Genomic DNA, 26,994 nt, shown 5'->3' on the forward strand with positions numbered 1-26,994 from the left:
CACTCCATCTTTTATGAAAAACAAACAAACAAAAAGCACATGAACTGTGAGAAAGCCTTGCTGGTGCATGGTCACACTTGGTGGTGTCCATAGCATATGCCACTTTCCAGAGGTCATGGCTGCTTCAGCTCTAGGGTCAGCCTTTCCTTGCTGGAATTAATCACAAACCTGACTGTCATCTTCCACAGTAGCTGATTATGTGACATACAACAGACCGAGTGCTTCCCGTGTTTACACCATCTGGACTGCATTTGTCTTGTGGCTATTTCCATCAGTGAACTTTTCAAAAGTATTTTTCTATCCAAAAACACTATGAATAAAAACTCAGGTAAAACTATTGCTGTAGCCCAGTTCTAATGTTGGGAATGGATTTAACTGTCACCTCCACAGAAAATAAATTTGAACTAGCTGTTTTTTCTTCCAGACACTGTGGATTTAGGAAGAGTCTTAATTAGTTGGTCTGGATATAAAATTCATGTATGACCAGGGGTAGGTGGAAAAAGACGACAAAATGTTGACAGATATCCGTGACAGCACAGCTCCTACCAGGACATCAGCGGGAGTCAGAGCAGGCACAAAGCTACAGTCATAAGATGGGCTCAGTCATAAGATGTGTGCATTTCTCACCTCCTGTCTTAAAGCCCTAAGTCATGGAGCACTACAAATGGCTCTCTGTGAAGGAAATTTGTGGCACTGCTGCAGTTTATGGTCATGAGAAACAGCCCAAATTCTATGTGCAAAATAATCCCACAGAACTCGCAACTGAGGAAAGGAGTACATAAAGGATCCTTGATGGAGATCTGGGAAGAAAGTAGACAGACCGTACTTTGGCCATAACATTTTATTTGGTGAAATTCCATTGCATCAAATCTCCACTGTGTTCCAGGTTTTGTTGTTAAATCTATTTTTATTAATCTGAAAAATGAAATAATCTCAAAGCCCAGGAGTAATCTCTTTGGTGTCTCACGCATACATTCCATGCTTCCAGATTTACTGAGAGAAAAAAAATACTTTCTTGTCCAGAATGCTCTCTTTCCTAGCTTTATCCTGCAGTGATTAATTACAGTTGAATTTCAGTCCCTTGGAACCAAGGATTTATAATAGAAATGCTGCAGAGTGTGCTACTTTTGACAACTCTGCATATCCAGCCTGGGCTTGTTGTCGCAGGTTTTGCTTACGTCTTAAAATGCCATGCAAGAACTGAAGCTGTTACGGATATTTTCAACCTTTCAAGACTGCGCAGATCTTGAGTCATAGTCTTCTCAAGGCTGGTGGTGTACACCGAACAGGCAGGAGGGAAGCTCTGTGCTGGCAAGCTGGCTGTGTGAGCGGAGGCTGCGTGAGCACTGCTACTGCCTGGCTCCAACCCAGGTTCTCGTCACTGTTTCAAAGGGCTGAGAGCCCTCATTCTCTCAGGCACCTCTCCGTTGCTCTCGCAATCAGTGTCTCATTTCTGACTCCTGCAATGTCAGAACAGCCTCATAGTTAATGTGTGACCCACAGGTTTTACTTCTGATTGTATAGTGCATGTCTTTGAAAATCACTTTTATTCCTGTGTTTGCTTTTATTTCCTCCATTGTTAGAGGCAGATAATAAGTTAGCTATTACAAACGCTTTGACATTTTCCACACTGCTGTCCACTTTAAAGAAACTTGGTTACGCGGAAAAACACAGCAAAACAGACAGGAGCATCAGTGCCCAAACCTTGATACAAGAGCAAGTTGCTGTCCCCAGGCTGCTTTTCTCTAGGTTGCTTCTTCATCATGCTGGGGGTAACTTGTCGCACACACTACCATTGCTGTTTCACAGCATTCAGGTTATCCTAGACACAGTGTTCCTGGGATAGGAAACATGAAATGGGACTCCATAATGAGAGCACATGGTAGGACTGGATCCCTACCACGAGAAGGAGGTAAGCAGTAGGAGGCTGTGGGAGCTGGGCAAGTGAAATTGCTGTGTGAGACCTGAAGGTGAGTGCAGAGGGAGAAAGGGTGTTGAGAAAGGCCTGAGAAGTGTGAGTGACAGTTGCCTGCCTCACAAACAATTCTCTTCCCTGCTTGAATCTTGGCATACCCTCAGCTTCAAATGTGTCTCAGCAACTTTTCCTGCAAAATCAAAAGGGTGAGAGGGTCTGATACTTTGATGGGGTCACTGCTGGTTGTTTATGTCCTTTTCTTTCCCCTTAATGATATTTTGCAATGCTACCGACAGTCACAAATTATTTCCAACTTAAAAGCATCTCCTGAAAGGAAGCTGTATTTTCCCCTGTCTTAGGAGAAAACACTGTTGGGATTAAAAAAAAAGAAAAAGAAAAAAAAAAGAAATCTCCTAAATCTGTGCTTGGTTAGCTTTCTTTCTTTGCATTTACTTGTACATTATAAGTATTCTTTAATTGGGGTGTTCAGAACAATGTAGGTCGAAATCATATTATTTGTTGGCAGGTATCACTGAGAACACATACTAATGACTCAGAGGGGCATAAAAATTTGTCTACAATGCTCTGCAGAAATAACTTTTCATCAGTTTTCCTTCTTCTCTCATTATTTTCTAGGCTCAGCTTACACGGTAGCATAAGTTTTAACAAAGTACCAGATTTTCTTACTTGGCAGAACAGGAAGACAATGGGTTTTGAAACTGAATGAAAGAAGTGTAGTAACTTCTTCAAATACCCATAATTAGCCAGGTCACAAGACATGCATACGGCAGGTACCTATTTCTGTTAAAGCCCCGCTCCCTTAAACTTATGTTCCTAAAGTTATTCCTGAATCATTCATTAAATGCAGATTAGACTTGCTGCCTTACCTAATCAAGATTGCAGGCTGTGAATTTCTTAAGAATCTAGCATCATTAGCTCTTCAGTCACTGAAAGGCAATATCTAGGAGGGATGACTCTGTGACGGAACTGCTCGTTACTTGGTTCCCCATCCTTCTTGGGCAATTAGCTTCATTTGAGTCCTTGGAACATCCTTTAATAAAGCTTTTTTTTTCTTTCTTTTTTTTTTTTTTTTCTCCTTAAGGAAATAGTGTGGCTTCTGAAATGCAGGGTTTTTTTTGCTATAGGAGACATATGACCCAGTTTTAGATATTTCCCTGTCTAATATTAGTAGTGAACACTTCAGAAGGTCCTGTTTTAATCGAAGTACAAAGGACTGAAGATAAAGCAACTACTAACTAAATAGAAAATATATTTTTCTTCTCTTGTGTGGATAATTCATTTTCCAGTGATAAGTTGTTTACTGGTTTCTTATTTCTTGTTTCACCTGACGTAGGGAGCTTGCTTTGGCAGGGGGCTTGGACTCGATGTCTGGAGGTCCCTTCCAACCCCTACATTCTGTGATTTCATATTTTTTCTAAAACAAATGATCTCAGGATGACAAAAATAAATACTTTTCCAAAGATTTATGTTACTGAAAGTATAATACACAGAATGAAAAAGGGCTTTTCTTTCTCATGAATTGGGCCTGATATTTATCATATAGACATATACACTGTGGTAGATAGACACGAGGTCCAACAAAAAATCATCCATTATGTTGTTATTATATACAGAGTTGCTATTAACAAACATAAATATTCCTCAGAATGAAAATGAACTCAGTGTTCTATAAGCTTAGAATTTTTTTCTGTTTGTTGCTTTTCTTTCTGAAAGACAAATATTTTTCACAGTTTCTCTGCCTTAAACCTAGCTGCTTAGTGCTTGGAAAACCCTCTGAGAAATAAAAAATGGATTTTCATGTGGGAATGATCGGACATTTCCATTTACCAGGGGGCTTGACAAGGATTAGATAACTAGATGGAAATAGAGCTTTATTCAACATAAATCAAGAGCTGGATCCTGCACATCACTTAGGAACATGAACAGCCCACTGTCCCAGCTCACTCCTGTCAGACAGAAGCCATCTCTGGATCAATGAATGGAGAGATTTCATCTACACTAGTTTTACCACATTACCTGTTAGACTGTGAGTTTGGAAGATATTTGCAAGCCTAAGCTCTTGTATGGAGGTTGAGGGCATGCAGATGTCATCTGATAACCATATCTTCATTGGTAACCTCTCTATTAACTCTACAGGGAACTGGCAGCCTTGAAAAGCAGGAGCACCCCTCATGGCTTTCTTGTTCTTTAGCCACTACTGTGGCTGTAAAGTTAAAGCAAGCACCTGGAGTTCAAGCCATGAAAACAGCTCTCCATGCATCTGCTATGGCAATGGGAGCAATGCAGTGCTCATTTCATGTTCATGTCTTTAGGGAGCACTCTGTGAACCTATAGTTCCTAAAGGTGATTCCTACATCCTATCGCCTTCCAACTGCTCTTCAGAATAATTTTGTAGCCTGAAATCCAAAGGAAAAAAACATCCAAACATTCAGATATTCAATCTTCTAACTCTACTCCTCAGGTCTTTCTCATGCAGTGAGTGTGACAAGACCACGTAGTTCTGATTAATGGATGGAATTATTTGTCACTGACAAATCACATCAGAGGTTTCAGCTTTTCTATATTTCTTCTTCTATGTGTTCTTTATCCCTTGATAAAGTGATGAGTTCTTCTCCAGAGACAGAGAACACTAGGGTATGCAGAGCAGAACATGATGCGTGGGAAGTCACTCCAGGAACATTTTGCTCATTCCAGGATTCCTGCATTTTATAAGTTTTATCATTCACTGAAAGTTTTTATATGTCTCTAAAATTATTTTAAATGTCTTGGTTTCTAAATGCTGTCTGGATATGGTTTTTATTACTAGTCAGAGTATTTAGGAGAGTCTGGAGTCTGGTGCACTTCTACAGAGAGTAGGAGGAAAAGATGTTTACCACCCTCATTTATCTGCAAAATGCTGTCCTTTCAAATCTCTCCCAAAAACACATCCTGAGTAAGGATGATTTTTCTTTCAAGTTTCAATTTTCAATTTTTTTTTTACTGTAAAATGCTGTTCCTGATTTCTTTAGTATTTGTTTTCCTTCTATGAGCATGTTTATCAATGAATCTAAACCAACAAAAGATATGATGAGTGCAAGTATTTAGATGTCTTTCAATTTTAATTTGGATTCAAAGAATGCATTTCTTAGGAGAGGCATTTGAAATTTATATCATTCTTTATTGTGCCTTTTTGAAAGAATACAATAAAGTGGTGAAGAGATGCATCATCCAAATTGCATCATGCATACCATCCCATTAAATTGTCTTATGTTCTTTCTGTATCAAGTTCAAGTCACTTTGTTCAGGACTAATTTAGGGAGATGAAAGAGGATGTTCTTTCCCAACTTTGCGTAATCACAAAAGTATTTTGGTACTACACAGTTTTGTAAAAATAGGGTCTTCGGCTATCCTTGCTACTTTGCTTTGGTAAGGACACTCCACTGCCACAGTCCTTCCCTGCTGGGGAAGGACAGTCCATCAGCCTCTATTTTCCTCCACATTTGGGGTGGCACATGAGCAGCAAAGAGGAGTCTTGACTAGTCTAGTGTCCCACTTCTTCCACTGGTGTGCCCTACAGGTAGATTCTTCCCACATTACTCTCAGCTAACCTTTTGGACTTGACCTTTAGCTGGTTATGGTCTGTAAGAAGCATTCAAGAGAGGGTCTATCTGTGCTTTCTGCTAAAGCTGCCAGCCTTGGCATCTCTATCACGCCTTTCAGAGCCACCTTTCATGCTACCTATTTCCATCATCATTGTCCCTGTTGGTACCAAGTCCCACACAAATTATTTTTAATTTGATTCTGGGACTTCACTGAGATAATGTGGATGGTATCGTGCAGCAAATTTTCCACGTCTTTGAACAACGACTGAAGTTGCAAGACTCATTAAAACCTGCCCTTCAAAGAAAATACTAATATCCACCTGTTTCTTACACACTGCCTGCATGCCTTTCTTTGTTTTAGGGTGTGAGTTCAAAAGGGAAGAGACCACTTCTTCTCATACATATACACAATGCCCACACAGTGCAACATTATGAAAAAACTGCTCGTATACTGTCTTTTTCAGAATACCCTAAGGATATATTTGTATTGTTTAATACGCTGCAGCACAATGGTGGTCTTGCTGATTTAAATTGACTCTCTTCTGGAATTAGGAATAACACTGCTACACCATGTTAGCACTGAGCTCTGCTTGAGCAAACCAAAGTGGCATCAAAGCAGCATGGACGCCCTTCAACACATTACCATTATACTGAAAGAAGGAGGTAGTTAAAAATAGATTAAAAATATATCAAACACGCAGCATAAGCAACTGCCACCAGGTTCTGCCTGTGCAAGATGCTGTGTTTTGGAAGAGGGAAGTGGCTGATCTTAGAGGGTCCATGGGAATTCTTCAATAATGCAACTGCCTATACTTTACATCACTGCTTGTTTCTGTGATATTAGACTTGGCACAGCTGTTGCTTACAGGGTTTTTCTTTGGGCTAGGGTTAGAAAATCCTAAAGCTGTCATTTTGTGAGTGATACTCTTCTATAAACTGTTTGGACTTCTATAAATATTGCAGACTCCATGCAGGGCATTATTATCTAATCTCCCAGGGAATGTCTCTAATCACAGTCTACCCGCCCATGTCAATCTAGGACAAATCCAACCCTTAGAAATAGCAGTGGAGAAATCATAAAATGTTCTAACACATGGGGTTGGCAGACAAGTGCGAGACAAGATCACAAAATGTGCAAAATGAACAGTTTGCAACGGAACATGCTTCCCTCTTTCCTCCATCAAAGAGGTATCTTATGGCTTCAAATCAACACATGAACCTTTTTTTTTTTTCCTTTTTTCTTCTAAGTAAATTTCCCTTTAATCAGAGCTATCTGCCTGACAGTAACACAATTAGTTACTTGGGACAAAATATCAGCTTCTGGTCTATGATGTAAGTAGTCTCCTTTTCATTATAGATACATGAACAATTTCCCAGTTTTCATAGGTCTGACTGTTATGTTCGAATGGTTGTTAAGTCTGCTGTGAAACAGCTCCAAAGCCTAATTATAACTTCTTTATATAAGTCAATAATAAGGGAAAATAAAGGTCAGGAAGAGCTGGATGGTGCCCGTCACACTTATCTTCTTCAACTCATCATTCTGGAAATGGATAATGAATGCTAGGGAAATAACTTTCTTCATCTCTGAGTCAGCCTTAGCATATATGTCTTCCTTGAAAACACCACCCATTGAGCTAGAGTCCAAATGCAAAGTCTGAACTTGTGAGCAGCCCACACACTGTCTTATGCTGGAGAAGATTTTTGAGAGGATTTTGGGGAAGTTCTCAAAGATTATCCACTTTAAAACAAAAGAGAAATGAAAAGTGTTCCCTGGTGGACCACACAGGTGTCTTACAAACACCAGCTTGCATTGCTTAGTTCAACACAGAAGTATTTCATATTCAGCAAATATACAGCATTGGCAACGTTCCAGGTAAATAAGCTCATGAAAACAAGATGATAAATATATAGCTGATTTTGGTTGTTTTTGCCATTGCTTATTACTTGGGGAGCAACCTTGAAGCATGACAAATTTGATTAGAACAAATGGGAACATGGAAGCACATTTTCAAAACGATTTGGTTGCCTTCATGCAAATCAGACTCTCCTTCTACCCTCACTTTCCTTCAAAAAACACTCTTAGTATTCCTACCCTGGTGAGCTGATTTTTGGTGTAATACAAAGGTATCACATAACAGACATGACTGACAAACACAATCCACTAGGATGATAGATAGTTACAGAAATTGAGTTGTCCATTCTTTCACTCAAGACATGCCTATTTTCTTGCAGATCACTTTAGAAAACAACTACAGAGGTCTCATTCTTTGTGCATGATTCACCACATTGGCCTAGAGAAGCTACCTTACAAGCCTTGTAAGAAGCAGGTTTTTTTGCAGCAGTAACTCCCTATAACAGCACCCATCTTGAACTCGGTCAGTTGTGTAATGTGACTGAGTTGTTCCACAGGCATCTGTGTACACATGCCCATGACCTACAGTCTCTTCTGCTCCACATCACTTCAGGTTAATTTCTTATGAGTCCTAGAGGAAGGCCCACTCCAGAAGGATTTTGAAGAAAATCATGGTTATTGCTGTTATTGCTTTGCTGTATGTATTGGAAAAAAAACCAAAAACAACAAGAACACCTTCTGGGGAATTCCAACCCATATCAGAGAGAATGTAACACAGTGAACTATTACTGTATGGAGACAAGGATTACCAATTTTCACTTAAACATTAAGTCAGAAGCAGATTAACACTATATCATTTAGGAGGTATCCAAGCATTGATACTGGAATTCCAACTGGGACAGGAATACTTGGATGCATAGCACTATAATAGCTAAAAGTGTGGGTGGATGCTGAGCCGCAGTCTATTTACCTATACCACATCTGACTAAAGCTGTCATTGCATAAATATCAGGGCAAGCTGCACAGTACTGTTTCTCATGACAATCCAATGGTACGACTGTTGTACAGCTTAATGCTCTCTCTCACTGACCTGAAGAGACACTATACAAGCATTCCTGGGCTGTAAATTCATGCTGTGGGTTATTTTAGGTAGCTTGTTCAGTTACTCTAAATGTAGATGCTCATTCTCTCCCTTGGCTGGGATGACCTGACCTCCACAAGTGGCCACACAGTAGAGCTGTCTATGTTTCCAACAACAAAAACCTATTATGTCTAATGATGTGCTTCTCCATGCTCCAACTTGAATTTTGACACTTCTGAGCAGCTGAATGTACTCCTTGAAGTCCATTCCAGATGGACTCAGTGAGGTTGATCTCTTTCCTTCTGCAGGTGCTGACCATATGCTCAGAACACACCTATGTTACTGGACCACATACTAAACATTATCAGAGAATGATGAGAATCACTTTTTCCTCAGTTGCTCAGCATAAGCAATAGGGACCTCTTCCGGATGGATTTTTAGACCTGTTGTCTCCAGGATACAGTCCTGGACACAAAGTTGAGAAGAGCCTTCCTTAGTTTTGCCTTTGGTAAGCCAGCATGTACATGAGATCTTCATGGACCATAGGAAGAGAGCAAAAATTGGAGTGGATGAAAAAATGCAAAAATACGTAACATCCTAACGTAGTGGTCTCTGTCAAAAATGGAAGAGAGGGCTGATTCAAGTCAAAGTCTCATTTTTGGGGTATGGAATATGATTTTTTTTTTTTAAATTGCAGCAGTAGTTAGAACTTCATGGACACTTCCAGTTTTTACCCTAGCCTTTAGGCAGAAGTTCACATTGTTTGTCACTGACCAGCCTGGTGAGAACACCACCTTTCAGAACATCCTATTACCTGATGGCTAGGATGTCACAGTTGCCAAGGCATGGTGTTCTCACATTTTAATTTTGAGAATGCCATAACATGCAGTCGTTATGCAGCGAGCAGGGTTGCCACCTTTGAAAGCAAGTTCTAACACACATGCAAAATTCTAGAAATAAAGATAATGTTTGTGACAGCAAACAAGCACTTTGCTGCAGTTTCAGTGAACTTTCTGAAACAACTGGGTCATAAGTCTCAAAGCCTCCATCCGTGGAGACGGAGACTGTTCAAGCAGTGGTTGGACCAGATGGCCTCCAGATGCTCCTTTCAACCTCAGCCACCGTGATTCTGTGAGATGTTTCCTGCCAGCTTAAAGCTTCAGAAGCTTTAAACCAGAATGTGTTGGATCTGTAATTCTAATTTTTAGAGGTGTAACAGCCCCTGCAATTTTGAAGCCTGTAAATATGGTACTCAGAACTGTGAGCAACAGTCAGAAAGGCCAATCAACACAAAAAACCCTGAATTATTCAACACAGTTGTAGGAAGAGAGTACTGCCAGAGTACTCCATTCAGAAAAGCTGAAATTGGAACAAATGACATATGGTGAAGGAAGGTTATCCTTTGGTTTTCTTCTTTATGTTTGCTTTGCAGTTTTGTTTGGTTGTTTGTTTTTGAGTTGCATTTCATAGAGGAAATTTACTAGAATGTTCTGAAGATCTGTGGATGCAATCTTAGAAGGCCTCATTCTCATCTCACTTCAAGATCAAAGATGCTTCGGGATCTAGCCTACCCAGCTGATATTTTACAAATTACAGTGATCCCTGATGCAGTAGGAAGGTCATCAATGCATTGTCTTAAAACCTAGTAAGAGAATCCAAACAGATGAGAAATTTGAAAATGGCTTTCCTCCCAGCACCAAAGAGCCTAGGAAGGAGAGACCCCGTAAGTATTGCTTGGATCCTGTGTGTAGAACAGATTTATATTTAGGTATCTATTATGAATGCGCTCATGACAAACACGAAATCAGACAGTAGTGTTACGGAATCTATCCTCTGCTCTACAATTTTTCTGTTGAAAACTCTTGTATTGAAATTATTCATATGATATGGTGCAGTGAGGCTAAACATCAAACTCTGGGGACACAATCTTGAAAGGATTTGTTCTTGTTGGAGAAACAGATTGCATAAGTGTTCTGCATAAAGATAAGGCACTTCGTTTTGGGGCTGTCACATAAGGGCAACGTTAACGCAACCAGTTTGGGAGAAGCTTGTTCAACAGAATGAATGTTGTTCAGAATTCTTGCAAGGGGATCTTTTATTATGCAATTAACTTCAGTGACAATTTGCAAGGATCGCTCAGAACTAATTCTTTCTTCTGCAGTCTAGCAGAGAGCAACTTAAGAAATTTTCTTCTAATACATTGTATCATTTTGCATTAATCTCCAGTGTCATTAATACTCGCTCCTTATATGCTAACTATTTATTACTATTGCTTAGTATGCAATGATGTGAACAGAGTAGCAACTATTTCCCTGAATTAAACAACAACTTGGAAGCAAAAATATAAGTATAGATTTATTAGAGAAGTTATCTAAAATACAATTTTATTTCCCCCTTAAATTAGAGCATATATTATTTCAGTGAAAAGATACTTTGTACTCTGTGGTAACAATTTTAAAAGATAATATTTAATTTAGAACATTTTTAATTAAAAAAATCCAACACACTACCATGAAGGTTGTTGACAGTATGGGTAAAAATGTAAAATGGTCTTCAAAATATTTACATGTCAGTTTCTTAACAGCTAAGACTAATTCTCAGTATTCAATTTTACTTTTCCTTCTCAATATACTTTTTTTTTTTTCCTATACTATACCTATATTTTGTATTCCTGTGCTTTTGACAAAGCTTCAAGTTATCATTAGTTATATGTACTATCACACCAGTGGATGAGGTTTCTTAGAATGGCTTATTTTGCTATCACCATATGCTCTCCCAAACAGCCAATATATTGTTTGTCACAACAAAATGTCAGTCACAGCAAGTCATCAAAATGCACACAGCCCCCCCTCAGCTCCACACATTAAGAACCCCTTCCTGTTTGGCCAAGAGCCTTTCACATTTCATTAGCTGGCATTTTAGATATAGAATGAAAGAGAGAGCGAATATGGGAGACAAGATGTTGCCAGGACACACATGGCAAAGGTTTGATTTGTGCTTAGCAAAAAGGGTTCCTCACATAAACAGCAGTTTCTATCACACACATCGCTGAGGTTACTGGAAGGAAGCTCTGACTTCCCTGCTCTTCAGAGGCTGGCATGGGCGCCAGTTGTCCACCATGCGGCACACCGGCTCATTCTCAGCACTGAAGCAAAGGCCACGGAGTTTGCACATCTGTGGGAAAAGGCACAACCATCCTCAAATGCATACTCACTGCAACAGGACTATCTGAATTACACATCATCACCCCAAACCACAAGGCTCAACTAAACCTTTCACCAACACCAGATCTAGAGAAACATCTACGCATGGTTCTAGTATGGGCGCCATACTAAAAGTTAAATAAAAGGGATTTAAGAGTTTGAAGGGTAAACTAAAACTCTTCAGGACTAGTTTATATTTATAGGTTCAAGATTTATTTGTATCTTCTGAGCATGCAGTTGCAAACCTCAGGATAGAATCTTGCTTCTTTATAATTTCATTAATGGATGGTGCAGAAACCTTGGGCCAGGACTGATTTAGTCTGAATGAACTCCTTCTCACTAGGAAGATTCCATCCTCCTCAAGCTGCACAACACAAAATGGGACTCTTCTTAGATAAATGACTTCTGGAATCTGCAAGTTTTCTCTCTTCCGAACAAGGCAGTTAGGATTGCTACAGTTATGCATGGGAGTTCCCAGTCTATTCTGTGATGAAGAGTCCTTGTAACATGGGGTCTGCATATTCTGGAAATGCTCTAAGATCTCAAAAATAAACAAATCAGCCACAGATATACAGTATACTACTGCAGATACAGAATGAATGCTCTTCTGATATGTGATAAACCTGCTATTTTCAGGGCAAGTACACACAGATAGGTGACTTGTGCATGTGCAGCAAACAAGCTGATGCTCGCAGCACATGCTAGCATTTTTCTACACATGCAAGTAGTCTTTTCATGCATTCTACTTTTTTTTTTTTTTTTAAAAAAAAAAACAACACAGCAGCTCCAAATTGATTAAATTTTTAAACTCTTCACATTGCTTGGACTTCGTCCAAATGGAGGATGATCTTTCATTTTACATCAACCTCCACTTCCACATAAAGAAGAAGAGCTTGCCAGAAAAAAGCAACCACTTCAGATTCATATTTCTATGCAACATTAGCCACTTCAAGGATCACTTGGAAGACTCAATCAAAGCAATCAATATGATTGGCACTATCTCAGAGAGCTACCTGCTCAGAGCTGACAGTGATGGGCTCCTTCAGAACATGCCAGATCACACATTCATTCAGTGGTGGAGTGGTCAGGGAGCCAGGGTATGTCCAATAGTCTCTGCATGCAGGCAGCAGTCCAGTAGGGTCAAAGTTTGTGAAAGAAGCTTGTTTCCCCTGCAATAAAGAAAGTAGGCAGACTATTGTCAAGGAAGCGACAACATACAACCACTGGGCTTGTCACACAGAAGTCTTCCACAGAAGCTCTATATTTGGAGGAAGGGAGAAACTGAGTTGGGCATAAATGGTTAGTACTGCTTATGGTACAGGCATTATGTACATTCAGCACTATATTCCTTATTTTTTAGGACAGTTAAGACATTTCAGCATTTCAAATGTTGAATTTATGGGCTTTTCCTTTACAGATATGACTTGATCTTGCCTGAAGGAACAGCAAGATTTCAGATGCAGTGTACACTGGGAATACGGAAACTGAGAGACTTGTTGTCCAATGAAGTAAATGGCAACATCCATTTATGTCAAATGGAGACTGATGACAAAGGTGACAGGGAAGTCTCGTTCTTTATCTTTTCCATCCATGGATCTTGTTGGCAAAGGCCTTTACCCTCTATTATGGTACTTAATTACTAAATAAATCTCTGGTTTCCAATTACTCAGCACATTAAGAATCCATATATGCTTTATACGGTATTTAAAATACAGAAGGCTAACTTTTTCCCCAGTTTTTAACCTGATCAAACTTCTTATCTGGAAGATGATTCTTACCTTACAGGTTTCAATGCAGCTGAAAGACAAATAGATGTAGTCATCTAGATACAAATTACCTGCCCTCTAACCTAACTTACTTTGAACATCCTTGGCTTTAATGATTACAGAAGCATTTGTGCTGATTGCATGGTTTTACTCTCATACACAGAGTGGACATGAAAGTAGTAAAGAATCTATTTTCTAGACCAAACGGTTTCGTCTGGTGGCATTCAACACAGAATATTACCTTGGTTTGAATGGAGTTCAGAGCATCAACAACTTTCTGTATTTCAGGTTTGGCATTCCCTACCTGTAACACAAACAGCATGAAAAGAACTTAATGGAGCAGTTTTGTGACACCTTAGTTTTCTGTTAGAATTCTCAAGGACACATTTTGTAGCACATTTTCATAGCACCAGTTCATTACATAACAGGAATTTTAAACAGAACTGACTGCAACTGTCTCTCTAAAAATCAAACCAGTTGACAGCACAAATAGGTCAGCTGAGGACACTGGTCAGAACAAAACTGTTATTTCAATTTACAGCATATGGATTTATTTTTGAATTTGAGCTGCTATTTCTTCATAGAAGCCACCCTCCTAATAGAAGACCAGGACAGAGTGCACACAGTTGGAATACAATCATCTTTTTCAAGAGCTGTGAAGACAATTTGGCTGATGTGAAATGCTCTGGACATTTAACAGTAGCAGGGGAATTAAAATAGTTGTTAATTAGGCTGGTCTTACTATAGATTCATATATATATATGACTTGGTCAGTAATGCAGATCATTTCACTGTCCAAGTCACAGCAGTGCCACTATGATAGAGGCAAGCATGCTGCTGTAGGGTCATCACAGTGACATATGACAGCCATACTCTACTACGAGTGTACAGTTTTTGTATGTACAGAAAATCAAGAACCTGGAACATCATCTGATTTGTTCTGGGTTTATGGGGTAAGAAATAACACTGCTTCATCTTGCTTTGGGCTCCTTGCACATAGTGAAACACAGTGAACACACTATACTAACGCAAATAATATAAAGAAGTTCAACTAACCTTCATGAGGATGCCTACCACAGCCAAACCATCAGGATGCTTCACAGCTTCAGCAAATTTGCCATATTTTACATTCCAGTGAACAATATGAAGCTAGGAACAAGAAAACATGGAGGACTGTGAAAATTATATTCCATCCATAATATTTTACAAATGAGGATGCAGGGAAGTAATTTATTAAACATTAAGAGCAGATGGCGTTTTACTGCTGAGATTTAAAACTTTTGTGTACAGTTAAGAATTTGTTATATTATTCATTAACTCTGAAGTTTCATTTATGCGAAGAGATTTCTGTCATTTTATTCTGCTTCTGGCTCTTGGTCCCAGATGAATTTTAGATGCAAACTGGGCTGCATCTTCCTGCTTTCAGTCTGGTAAAACTCCTCTTATCTTTACAATGAGTTTTGCCTACACAAAGCCAGCAGGATTTTGACACAGTACTTCTAATATAGCCAGGTATTCACGAGTTTTTAATCAACACAAATACATGGTCCTACAGTGTAACAACAGAGAAGACATTAAATACAGTTCTGACCTCCACTCTAAACAAAAACAAAACAACAACAACAAAAATCCAGAAAAAAAAAAAACACACCAATGAAGCCCTTTCAGGGAAAGCCTTTGAAAAAGATATCACAAGAGTATCGAGGCCACTTCAGCAAGGATGCTCCTTTATTTTTTATTTCAATGTTATTTAGTTCATATGGCTGATTCCCAATATCTGCAACTCACGCTGAACAATTATGGTATTGTCAACAGATGTGAGGCAATGGCAGGATTTTTTCTGGATGTGCCTAAGGTAAATCCTATCTCACGAAAAAGCAAAGCTGATAAATTTGTGGGCCCATTCAAACTGCAGCCACATTCAGTCAATGCCTGCATTAATGGAAGGTTTAAAAAGGTATTTCACAGCAGTCATTCGTTTCTAATCTCTGTATTACCTTTGGAGACCTTACTGCTCTCTTCAAATACCTGAAAGGTGATTGCAATGAGAGCAGGGTTGGGTTAACCTTTTCTCACTGGTGACAGGTGGGTGACAGGATTAGGGGAAATGGCCTCAAGTTGTACCAGGGTAAGTTTAGGTTGGATATCAGGAAAAACTTCTTTAAAGAAATGGTGATTAAGCACTGCAATAGGCTCCCCAGGGAGGTGGTTGAGTCACCATCCCTGGACATGTTTAAAAATTGTTTGGATGTGGTTCTCAGGGACATGATTCAGCAGAAGGTTGTTAGTTAGGGTAGTATGGTAAGGTTGTGGTTGGACTAGATGATCTTTAAGGTCTTTTCCAACCTGAGCAAGTCTATGATTCTATGATTTGCAAAGGGCTGATCCTAATGTGGCACTGCACCAAAATCTTCTATGGTAATCCCCACAGTCTCTTGCCACTTGAAGGTTTGTAGAGCTATTGCTATCACAGTGGAAGGTGGAAAAAAAAAAAAAATCAAAGTACTCATTAGACACACAAGACTGGAAAGGCAAAGCACATCCTACCTCAGCATCATACTTCACGCCATCCACAGTGTGCTCAGAGCCCTGGCCCTCACAGGAGCCCCAGTGAATGTGAAACTGCACCAACCTGTAGATTCCATCCAGTGCTCCTCCTTGCAGCACTGCAAAGCAAAGAGCTTCCATTAGCACCTGCCAAAACATTTGCTATCAAGTCTCACTTCAGACTGGAATATCCACTCAAGTCTCCCAAGTGAATTAATTTATTGCTCTGCATGCTGTCATGCTTCTCCAGGTTGTCTTCAATGGTACACTGCTGCAAAAAGCCCAAGTCAGTATTGAACATATAAAACCATAAGTGAATTTACAGTGAATGTCATCAGCAATTAAGCATGCTATTATTACAGGTGACGAGGGAAGAGTTAAGGATGTAACTTTTCTGTCACCAAGTAAATAAAAAAGTTCAAGAAAAAGACTAGGCCTGCATAAGGTTACTCTGAGAAAGTACACCTGAAGACCGAATCATATTTTACTTAGTATCGTACTCTATCTCCTCATTTGGGGCAGTTTATCCATTAAGGCAAATCCTGTGGTGAATTTGATCAAGTAAAACACTTTTGACTCCAGATTAAACACAAACATTTGGCTGTGGACAGATGCTAGCTGGGCACAGCACAAGGCATTGCAAAGATCCAGCTCTGCTTACCCCAGTTTTTTCTCTCCAGTAATGAGCATAAGAAAATGGTGGTGAGAACAGCAATGCTGCAGAAGCCTTTTTTTTTTTTTTAAAAAAAAAAAAAAAAGTTTGGTTTGGACATGAGGCATTAACTTACGCTTCCCACTACCTGACATTATCCCTGTGATGTGACTGATCTAAGAGGAGAGCCCAGTCACACATTCAATTACACAGGAGTAAGCTCCCCTCCTCTGCTTGGTAGCTTTAACTTTGTACTTATTCTGTGACCAATCACCATTACAACATGCAGGATCAAGCCCAATTACTGAGAGATGCTGAAGGCACAGACTATCTCCTCCAGCACAGCATAAAGCATGGAACAATAACAAACAGTTCTGTTCAGTGGAACTATATATCTAAGTTACTAAGGCAAGGTTTTACACAGATTTGTATTTTTTCTAAGTGTCTCAAAAATTCACTATTAAATCCTTGAGGAGCTAATATTTAAAAATCAGAAATATTTTTAAAATATCATTTGAAATGCTATAATCTTACAGATCTATTTCTGTGTATAGGTGCATAATACATATATATAAAGTGACAGAAGAGTGTTGACATGAGGTGTTAGACATACATCGGCTCTGTGCACGTGCCACAAACAAAATGATTCTGTGGAGTGAAGAAGATGCTTGCCTCTTGGTCCGCAATAAGTCTCAACATGGAACTATCACATGTGCAGGTTTGAAAATATAAACCAACCGCAAAGTGGAAAAGGTAACTGTTCAGATTTCTTCTGATTATACCAAAAGCATGGACAAACATAGCTGTGGATACTTGGAAATGGAAGAACTCAAAGAGGTGAGCATTTGACTAAACAACTGGAATACATGAAGTTTAGATGAAAGATGTATGAAACACATTAGTTTCCACTTGTGTGCATTACAAATGCAGAATTTGGTTCAATAGACAAACAGTGTTTGCCCAGAGCTCCTTCTCTGGCAAATAATTTTAGAAGTCTGCCAACACATACTTCTGTTTGAAAAATGTGAATATATGTTCCGCTATAGTCTTACCAATTTCACTGTATGTTGCCATCAGAGCAAGGCTTACCCTGCCTATTGCCAAACTGTGTGATATGAAGAGGAATGGCTGTTTGAAATCATTGAATAGGCACTTATTTTACTCTACTCCTCTATTTCTACATGTTCTAACTGCCAAGGAGCACAACTGTTTCAAGCACAGTACTACAAATTGGAACAAGTTTTTTTCAGAATGGTTATTGCAAATGTGCGCTAGCTCCATTTTAAAATGTAATTAGGTGCTACATCTTTACTGATGCAAAATCATTTAATCCACACAATAACATGTTTCATTTAAAAACGATGCCATGGAGTTTCAGTTCCTTTGGCTAATGGACCTGCTGCTTGTTGCAGATACAAATGGGCCATGGTCTCACCATTCCGGAACTTCAGAAGCACTAGCATAGCACAGGTTAATCTGCCGTTATTAATCAATGGAAAGCATGCTGAAGAGCAGAACCATGCAATATTCTCAAATCCATTTGCAGTGTTATTTCTACACAAAGTTTACTATAGCTTCATAAAACTCAAAAGATGCACAAAATCTCTTTGCAGTTTTTGCTTACTTTTCTCACTCTGTGGTTCTCAAATCCAGCACTAGCTTATTTTGTCTCACAGCAGAGCATTCAAAGAAAGTAATAATTAGATTAGTGTGAATGAATACAAATTCAACAGTCTTAGTTACACATCAGGCCTTCTTGTTCTAGCCTCCATTAAGCAGTTATTTTTCCTTAGTATTTTCCAGACTTTCCAAAGAAGTAAAATTTAAAACATAAACGTGAAGATACTGGAACTTCTTTTCTTCAGTATAAGTTTTTTTGTTTATTTTCAACCATGAGTACGGCTTTTGTAAAGCAAAAACTCCTGGAGCATCAGAGCAACATTTCCACTAGGAACTTCCCCACCCTGTCCATGCAACACAAACATCAGTTCAGGCCCCATTTAAAACAGAAGCCCACCTCTTTTCTTTTTTTGAGGGATGGGAAAATTCTGATCCATATTTGATCACCTCAGCATTAGCTCTCTTACTTTTGAGTTCAGTATTACTCTAACCCAGGAAATACAGATGTAGCTCTGTCCCTTTTCGTTATATAGCATAGCTTCAGATGAGAGTGAAGATAGTACTGGGCAGCTTGGAAAACACATGATTTTCTCATAGATTTTTCACTCTCAATCTACATCAATAAACTGGCCTCCACAGACATGTAGAAATCCAAGAGGTAGCAACTTGGAAATGCAGATTTTCTTCTATTTGACAGTCATTTGAAATATTGCAGTGAGACAGATTTGGAGCCATTTTGCTTAGATTAAGAAACTGTGACTGTTCTCAACCTTCTACCACTTACTGAACAAGTTACACTACTAATATCCAGCAATTATACTGCACTGCTGTTACATGACCTCAGAACATTTTCTAAATTAGGTGAAAATAAGTACTAGCAGAGCTAATTCGGAAAGCTAAATAACCACACAAATGGTTCTATTAATGTCTATGGGATTTCTAGGATAAAGAAGGTGAACTATCTTTGTCTCCGCTCATGGGATATTTGGAAATGCACAGAAACCCAGGACAGCTGCTCATTCAGGCCATGCAACCTCACTGCTGTTTCCAGAGGCAATCACTGGGCAGTTACTTTTCCCATGCAGAATAGGACAGCTTTACAGGAAGTTCTGTGGACTACTTCATACTTTTCTTCAGGAAATGGCAGCAGCCACTAAGTTAGCTAAATTAGGCAGGAATACCATAGTTCCCTGCATAAGGATGTAACAGGGCATGAGACTAATAAATCTCACTGCAGCAATAAACTTGTCAAAGAAGTAATCAAAATGGCTGAACTATAAGGTTGCTTCCTGAGACAGAATGAATTTCTTCCTGTTATACAGATCAGTGTGATAAGAAAACACCACTCTTAAAGCTCATAATTCTGAGACAAAGCTGAATGAAAAAATGCTCTTTGAATGGAAATCACTGACAGCAAAACTCTTTCCAGGAGATGGAACAATGGGCCCACTGCAGCACGATGGATGTCAAGAGCTCAAAGTAGAAAAAGTAGTTCTAACTAAGATACCGCCAAGCTAAAACGTAACAGGACAGTTCAGCATACAGCTCTGAGCACAGCTCAAAGCACAGATTGCTTTGGCATAAAAAAAGGCCATGATTTTCTGTCTGCCTCCAGTAGACATGTGCATGCATTTAGCATTATAGATATGTGCACATGATGTACATATTGTGCAACTATTTGTAATATTAATGTTGTATAGGCATTTGTGTATGCACAGATATCTATATGCTAGAAAAAAGGCCCTGCAGAGATAAAGCAGAAAAACATCTCAAGCACCATGTACTATTAATGGCATGAAAAGGCTCTTATAAGTATGCTCAGGGATTAGCCTTGTGTTCTTATGCAAGAATGGACTTCCCCATCTGACAGTCTGAAGGGTTCAGTTGAGGTGAGCTGTCACTTCTGTGAAACATGGAGTATAGAATATTACATTTTGTGAGATGTTTCCTTCTTTATGTTATCTCTTTCAAACATTCCTCCTAGGACACTATATCATGACAAGCAGGAGAGTAAGACAGGATGCAAGCATATGATATAGAGATCACACTTGCAGAAAACATCTGTAATGAGCTTCACCAGAAGAACCTACGTAATTGGTATCTCATAAGAAAAAAAAGCCCTGCTGTGACCTTGCTAGGGGGCTAGCCTGATAAGGTAGCAAGGATGTTCCAGAGAGATAGGCCAGAATTAAACAAGTGCCAAACTGCACCACATCTGCATACGTGTGTATCAGCAGCTGCTCAGTGATTTCAATTCAGTCCTGCTGAACTACTTGGCACAGACTGGGCAGCAGTCAGACAAGGCTCTGACCTGCTTAACCATCCTAAGTCATTCAGGTTCACGTCTTTCCTTGTCAGCCCTTCAGGTCGTTTGTTTGTTGGAATCATGCAGACATCTAAGTGGGAATGCTGTATGCATGTAAATGTCAGCATACCTGTACAGACAAAAACATCCACTAGCCACTAAGAGTAAATTAAGGGGAAGTGGCAAGAGAAGTGGCTATTTAAAAGAACAAAATACACTATAAACTATTTATAGATGCAGCTGGGGAGTATTAAACACTTGAAAATTTGGCATTACGTTATGAACACTTTGTCCATGTGATATACTGTCCCTAGTACAAGAAAGGCACTATTCATTTCACATGGTGAAACCCATTGCTCTGAGGATTAGAAGAATTTTTTTATGTATCATAAGGCACTATAGGGAATCCCTGATCAGCATTCAGTCTTTATCTTTCAACCCAGATAATTCGACAATGACTTCCAAAGCACTGAGTTGGAACCGTTAAGATTCTCTTAAGAGTAACAATTGGCTTCATTTCTGACAGGTGTAACTATAACACTAACCTCAGAGGTTGCTTACAGTACTGGAAATTATGCATTGGACATGGTGCTCATACAACTGAGATATAAGGAAGGTGTGCGAAGTGAAGGAAGGTGTGAATGTGGCCTCTAGGCCCTCAACACTCAGCACCCTTTCACTTATGAAGGTAAGTGATCAAATTGGTTGGGAAGAATAGTCACGGTGCCATCTAGCACTATGAAAAATTTATTTTTAAGAAGTAATGCAGCCAAGTGGCTCTTAACTCAGCTGGTAACAGTTAACTAGAGTTTCTCTTGGTTTTGTACTAAAATATGCCTCTAGAGAGAGAATCTGGAAGAGCAGAAGGAAGTCAGCAGGATTCTTACATGCACAAGCCTTGACAAGTTTCTGCCTAGAAGTCGCACATATAAATAAATAAACAGAAAGAGATAAATGAAGTAAGCTGGTTAAAGTCAGGAAGGGCACTTTTGAGCTCTGTAAAGAAATGAAGGCCTGAATTAAGCAGAACTGATCTCAAGCCCTATCATTTTCCTTCCTACTGCCTTGAAGCACTACACTCAAACCACCATCTTGCTTCGACTTTGCAGCTTCTACTGATGCCAGCTGAACAGCAAAGTTACTCAGTGATCACACTCTCTGGGACCTCTGACTTTCAGGTCAGGCAGAGCACAGAAATACTTGTGACATATAAGCAGGTGTCTGAACACAGTCCCCTTGACCCATAAGTAATCAGTTCCATACAGACGGGTTATGACACTGCATAGCCCATACTGTACTGCAGAGCTTCAAGCTGTGACTGTATACCAATAACCTCCAATATTATTCTGGTGTAGCTAATGTTACATGCACAGAGCAGGGAAGCCTAAAAATAGATACCTGGCAGAGACTTTGCGTAAAAGCTTTGCCTTAAAGGCAGCAGATCTGCACTTTTCTTCCTCAGTTTACCTGCTGGGTAAAAGAGAACAACGGCACAACTTCCAGTGTAACACACTGCCAACCACACACTGCTAATGGAACAACTATTGCATTACTCTTAGCAACAAATACAATAAAATAGATCAGTCTCTTTACAGAGTCAGAATTCAAGACATTTGAAGGATCTTCATTAATATTTCCCATTGCAGAACTGAGTGATCAGTTATGACTGCTGAAAGTCTCCCAAGGAATGCTAGTCCCACAGTCAACAAAATAATTTCATCTCACAGGTCTCCTCATAATTGTAAAGTTCCATCATGACTGAATTTCTATAAAAATGTCAAATTTACTTGAGAGCCTCTGCTGGACTTCAGTATCTCCAGCACAGCAGCAAGGAAAGAAGAGGAAACGAGACTCATTCACATGCAGAAGTGACTAATATATTTAGTGAGGTCTTTACAGGCTTACACCAGAGTTACTATTCACTTCTGGCAGGTTTTACAGCTAAAATATCTTTATTTGTTATGAAATAATTAATAGCTGACTTTGACAAACGTGTTCAGAGAACACAGAATACAGTGCTCACTGGTACGAGCACTTCCCATTTGAATGTCAAGTTGTAGGTCAACTCCAAAAAGTTTTCCACAGAACTTAAAATGAAAATAAAGCGTATATTACAAAATTGTCTTTCATGCTTTTGAGGCTTACTTGAGCACAGTCACTTCCTGTGGTTTTAGAGCTTTGAGAAGTTGGCAGTTGTTTCCAACTTTTGAAGTGTATGACAATACACGTTTCCTTATGGCACACTACAGTATGATTATGAAGGTATCCTGAATGAGCTACACAGCTCTCAGTTGCTATAAAATTCCTAGAATAAGGTGCACTATAATAGGTCAGGGGTTATCAGCACCAATGGCTTGACATGTGCCCCAATAGACAATGGAGGATAAACCTAAAGCTGTATTTCTATTCCTGGTGACACTTATACTATATAGAGATTTTGCTTCTACTTCAGGTTATAACAATTTAAACACAAATGTGTATAAATACTTGCATTTTCACACCTGCTACAAGACAGCGGACATAAAAATTCAAAAAACTAGAACAGAAGAAAAAAAACTAAGGAACAACTGAAGGCACAATTCATTATTTGGTTTCTATATGTTTGAGAAAACATTCCAAAAAAAGGGAAAGAAAACAAGATAGAATACAATAATTTATCTAAGAGAAAGTAATGGAATTTCAGCAAATAAAAGCATTTAGAAAGAGGCAATTCCAAGCTGCCAACTTACTTCCATACATCCGTTCTACCAGCTAGCAACTGTGAAACAGAAAGGGAACAGACTTCAGGAACCAACTGCAGCTTTAGAAGGGGAATACCACAGCTGTCACATAACCCAAGAAATTCTAAGGCTGTGCTAGGAGAACTGAAATAGAAGGTTTGCACATAATTGCTTAGGAATAGAGGTTTTTTTTTGTTGTTGTTGTTGTTGTTGTTGTTGTTTTAAAGCATGCTTAGTAACATCTATATTAACAAAAAAGAAGAGCAAAGTCAAGTGTCACTAAAGTGATCACAATAATTTTAACAGCATTGTAAGGGAAAATTGCATAGGTCATTGGGATGGTTAATTAGAAACTAAGCCAAGTGCTACATCTATAGAGCTTCACCTATTAGTAAAAAGATCTTTTAAAAGGACAGAAAAGAGAAAAATAACCTCTTCTGAATGGGATATTATCTTAAGAAATGCTATTTTTTACCCTTTAAATTCCAAGTTTTTCCACCGATATAGGCAGGAGCTCCTGTGCACACATATAACAAATAGACAAAAAAAACTAAGATTTGGGGGACAATCCTGCCCATAGCAGGGGATTGAAGCCAGGCAATTGTCCAACCCAGGCCATTATGTTAAAGTATTCTATATCAAAATTTATTTCAATATTCACTATCCTTCTGAATTGAAATAAGTAACTGCTTTCAGAGACCTCTATCCAAACTCATTTTAGCTTTCTGACCTATCTTCACTCTGCACTTTTTATTACAATAACTAATTCTGCACACCTTGAGAGCAGAAGTCATAAAATATTCCAAACCGCTGCATCATTCATTATATGCCTGAATATTCTTAATGAATGGATCTACACCTTTGTGTGCTATTACTCATGTGTTGAACATTATTCACAAATAATGATCTTATTGCTTCATTTTACGCCTACTGACACAGATAATTCCTTACTGCAATGGGACAGCTCACAGAAACAAGCAGTGCAGCCTGGGAGGAATATTCACAAGATTTTATCCCCATATTTTCTGTAACACAGAACGTCACAATCTCTCCTTGTGACTGCTGTCTAACCAGGAATTTATGAGATTATTATACTGTTAGTCTCAAAATTCAGGAACAGGAATGAATCAAGCACAGACAAGTCAAAGACAGCTTTATTTTCCGCAAAGAAAGTAGGTTACTCAGTTAGCTGCATACAAATGAAGCCACTATGAGTGCTGCCAGGTAGATTTTGGGCACTGTAATTTTCAATAGTAAGCGTGATATTGAAGGATCTGCCCTTACATGGATTCACAGAGAGCTGTTTAGTGCTTTTTTTTCCTGAACACTCATCAGTTTGTGATTCACTGACAGAACCACTGAGAGCATTCCCACTTGCATCTTCTGCCCTCCCACTCTGAGAGCAGTGTCACTGCCTATCTGTCACAAGATCCCCACCACAGATGTTCTGGTTCTGCACTGACTTCTCAGAAAGAGCATTCTTCCTATAGGTGTTTCTTTTTATTCTTTTATGTTACTGCCATTTTTCCCTCCCATGTTGTCAGACACAAACTAGTTTTTTCAGTCCTCCCCGACTTACGCACACAGAGTAACCTCACAGTAGCTGTGTTATGCTGTGAGGACCCAGAGCTTCTTCCTTGGGCTCAGTGAGAGCCGACTCAGACAGACCTGGTGAATGAAAATGGAATCCCTTCCTTGTGCTTTTACTTATGGGACTTATTCCTCCTAACATTGCTCAAACATACACACTTCAACTCTGGTTCCTCAGTGTTTGAGAGTAATGAACACTAAGAACTCAGAAGACCTTTTTCCCTTCTTTTTTTTTTTTTTTTTTCCTCCTTTCTTAAGCTATACAGATATGAATACAGAAGTTCAGAATAAATTACACATAGGCTTATATGCACCTATGCAGCTGTGAACCACATAGCTGACCCACTAGCACTATTCAGCATAAAGATCACAACTGAAATACAGATTCTCAGTGCAGCGTTGTCTAATATACCTTTGTACAATACTATCTACAAAAAAAAAAAAAAAAAAAAAATTTTTTTTGGGTACGCATGATTTGTCTCCAGCACCATTCCCTAAGAGACAGCGCTAAGGAAATGCTCAGTGAAACAGGGCACTTGCTCACACAAGTTAAATCAGGCAGTGTCTTGAGAAGGCAGTGACTTACAGTGAGTCTGGTTTTGCTCTCCAAATTAAAAATAGAGACACACTCACTGCAGCAAGGTGATTTCTGCAAACCCAGCCAAGGGAAAAACTACAACTAAGGACAACCTGCAGAACCCTCCTCGCAGCCGTGCCTTAGATTCCCTTTGCCCACCAATGGAGCCATTCCTTCCAGAAGGGTTACTGTGGGGTTTGCAAGACACAGTGCTGAACCTCACTGCACAGCACAGTGAGCTGTGGGACATGGTGGGCCAGCTGCCTGCCTGCAAAACTTGTGGGAATGAACTGGATATATGTTGTCTGTATCTAGAAAGCCTTCAAGTGAAGAAACATCAGGGATTTCTGTTTAAGTTACAGAAGAACAAAGAGGTATTTCCTAATCATCCCTCTGTTTCTGTACTAACCTGGGAGCATACTGGCTTCAGAAATATGAAATAATATTTTGGTAACCAAAGAAACTATTTCCAAACTATTTCTGCTCCATGTTGGTAACTGTAATCCTCTGTTATTCTACAGCCCATTTCCTCCAGCGGTGCTTTTTGCCTCCTCATTAACCATTTCTTTGGTAGCTTATGATGAGCTACACCTAGAGCTGTTCTTATAATCCACCTTTTTTTGTTCTTCCCCTTTCCCATTCAAGCCTATACCCAAATCCTCCCCAATTAACTGCAAAGGAAAAGTTCACTTCTACAGAGTAAGGCAGAACAGGCAGCCATAGCACTCTTCTAAGAGAAGTCCAGTTTTCCAAAATATATAATTTTTAATAATAAAAAAAAGTCCTGCAGCTTCAGTTGATGCTTAGCATTAAAAACAGCGTTAGCGACAGCATCGCGCTCTGCCCTTACGCACACACGATGCGCTCACCTGACTTGTCAGAGGAGTCGTCGAACTCCACGTTGAAGGAGTGCCCGTTGTTGACGATGGCTTTGGCCGTGCCGGCATCGTAGCTGAAGTTGAGGGGCTTCAGCGCTGGGTCGTAGCGGGCGGCCTTGGTGCTGATGGCGATGGGCGACTGGCGCTCCCCATTGGCGATGGGAAAGTGCTCGTGCCAGTGCGCGGGTCCTGCAAGAAAACGCGGGGCGGCTCAGGGCTCGGGGGTCAGAGGTACCGCTCTGCGGAGCGCGACGTCCCCGCGGCACCTGTACGGCCGTTAGGAAAACCCGCTGGGGAGCGAGGCGGGGGCAGTTACCGACATGAGGGGAAAGCGGCCGGGTTCCACCGGGGCAGCCTCTGCCCCATCCCCGCGTGTCGGAACGCAGAGGATGCTCGGCGCGCCGCTCAGGCGCAGGTGGCATCTCAAGGTTACAGCGGCAAAACCGTAGCGCCTCCGAGCTCAAGGAACGGCAGAGCCGCGGCGCTGCTTCCCGGGGCGGCCGGCAAGCAAAGGCGTCCCGCCGTGCCCCACACTCACCGTTGTGGCTGTCGTACCCCCAGTGATGGGACATGGTGCACCCACCCGGCTCCGTCGGCTATCTCAACGCCTTGGCTTCGGCGGGCTCTCAGGGGCTTTTATAGGCTCCCGCGAACTCCATGCCCTTCTCCGCGGCCGGAGGAAGGGG

General features: G+C 40.0%; 1 protein-coding gene and 1 long non-coding RNA gene across 2 annotated transcripts; one reads left to right on the plus strand and one right to left on the minus strand.

The window, feature by feature from the left end:
* Positions 1-1,636: 1,636 nt before the first annotated feature.
* LOC122169010 lies at positions 1,637-13,619 on the plus strand. Its single transcript, XR_006171448.1, has 2 exons — positions 1,637-1,912; positions 13,071-13,619. It is a non-coding gene; the product is annotated as an uncharacterized LOC122169010 (long non-coding RNA).
* Positions 10,528-26,994, minus strand: CA2 (carbonic anhydrase 2). Its single transcript, XM_042834742.1, has 7 exons — positions 26,847-26,994; positions 26,300-26,497; positions 15,967-16,085; positions 14,476-14,568; positions 13,661-13,723; positions 12,667-12,822; positions 10,528-11,624 (listed from the first exon to the last, which is right to left on the minus strand). Exons 1-7 carry the CDS (start codon positions 26,878-26,880, stop codon positions 11,505-11,507), a joined length of 783 nt encoding a protein of 260 aa, XP_042690676.1. The 5' UTR covers positions 26,881-26,994; the 3' UTR covers positions 10,528-11,504.

Source organism: Centrocercus urophasianus, unplaced genomic scaffold (assembly GCF_019232065.1).
Source record: "Centrocercus urophasianus isolate 14NV4802_14NV808 unplaced genomic scaffold, USGS_Curo_1.0 seq_11, whole genome shotgun sequence".
In the NCBI taxonomy this organism is placed as follows: domain Eukaryota; kingdom Metazoa; phylum Chordata; class Aves; order Galliformes; family Phasianidae; genus Centrocercus; species Centrocercus urophasianus.

What these genes read in the sequence shown, in the direction of transcription:
- CA2 (XM_042834742.1), bottom strand. Translation starts at nt 26,880, where the DNA reads ATGTCCCATCACTGGGGGTACGACAGCCACAACG. An exon ending in CGACTCCTCTGACAAGTCAG is followed by an intron (nt 16,086 to 26,299) that starts GTGAGCGCATCG and finishes TTTGCTTTGCAG; the next exon opens with TGCTGCAAGGAGGAGCACTG. An exon ending in TCACTGTCAGCTCTGAGCAG is followed by an intron (nt 11,625 to 12,666) that starts GTAGCTCTCTGA and finishes CTTTTCCCACAG; the next exon opens with ATGTGCAAACTCCGTGGCCT.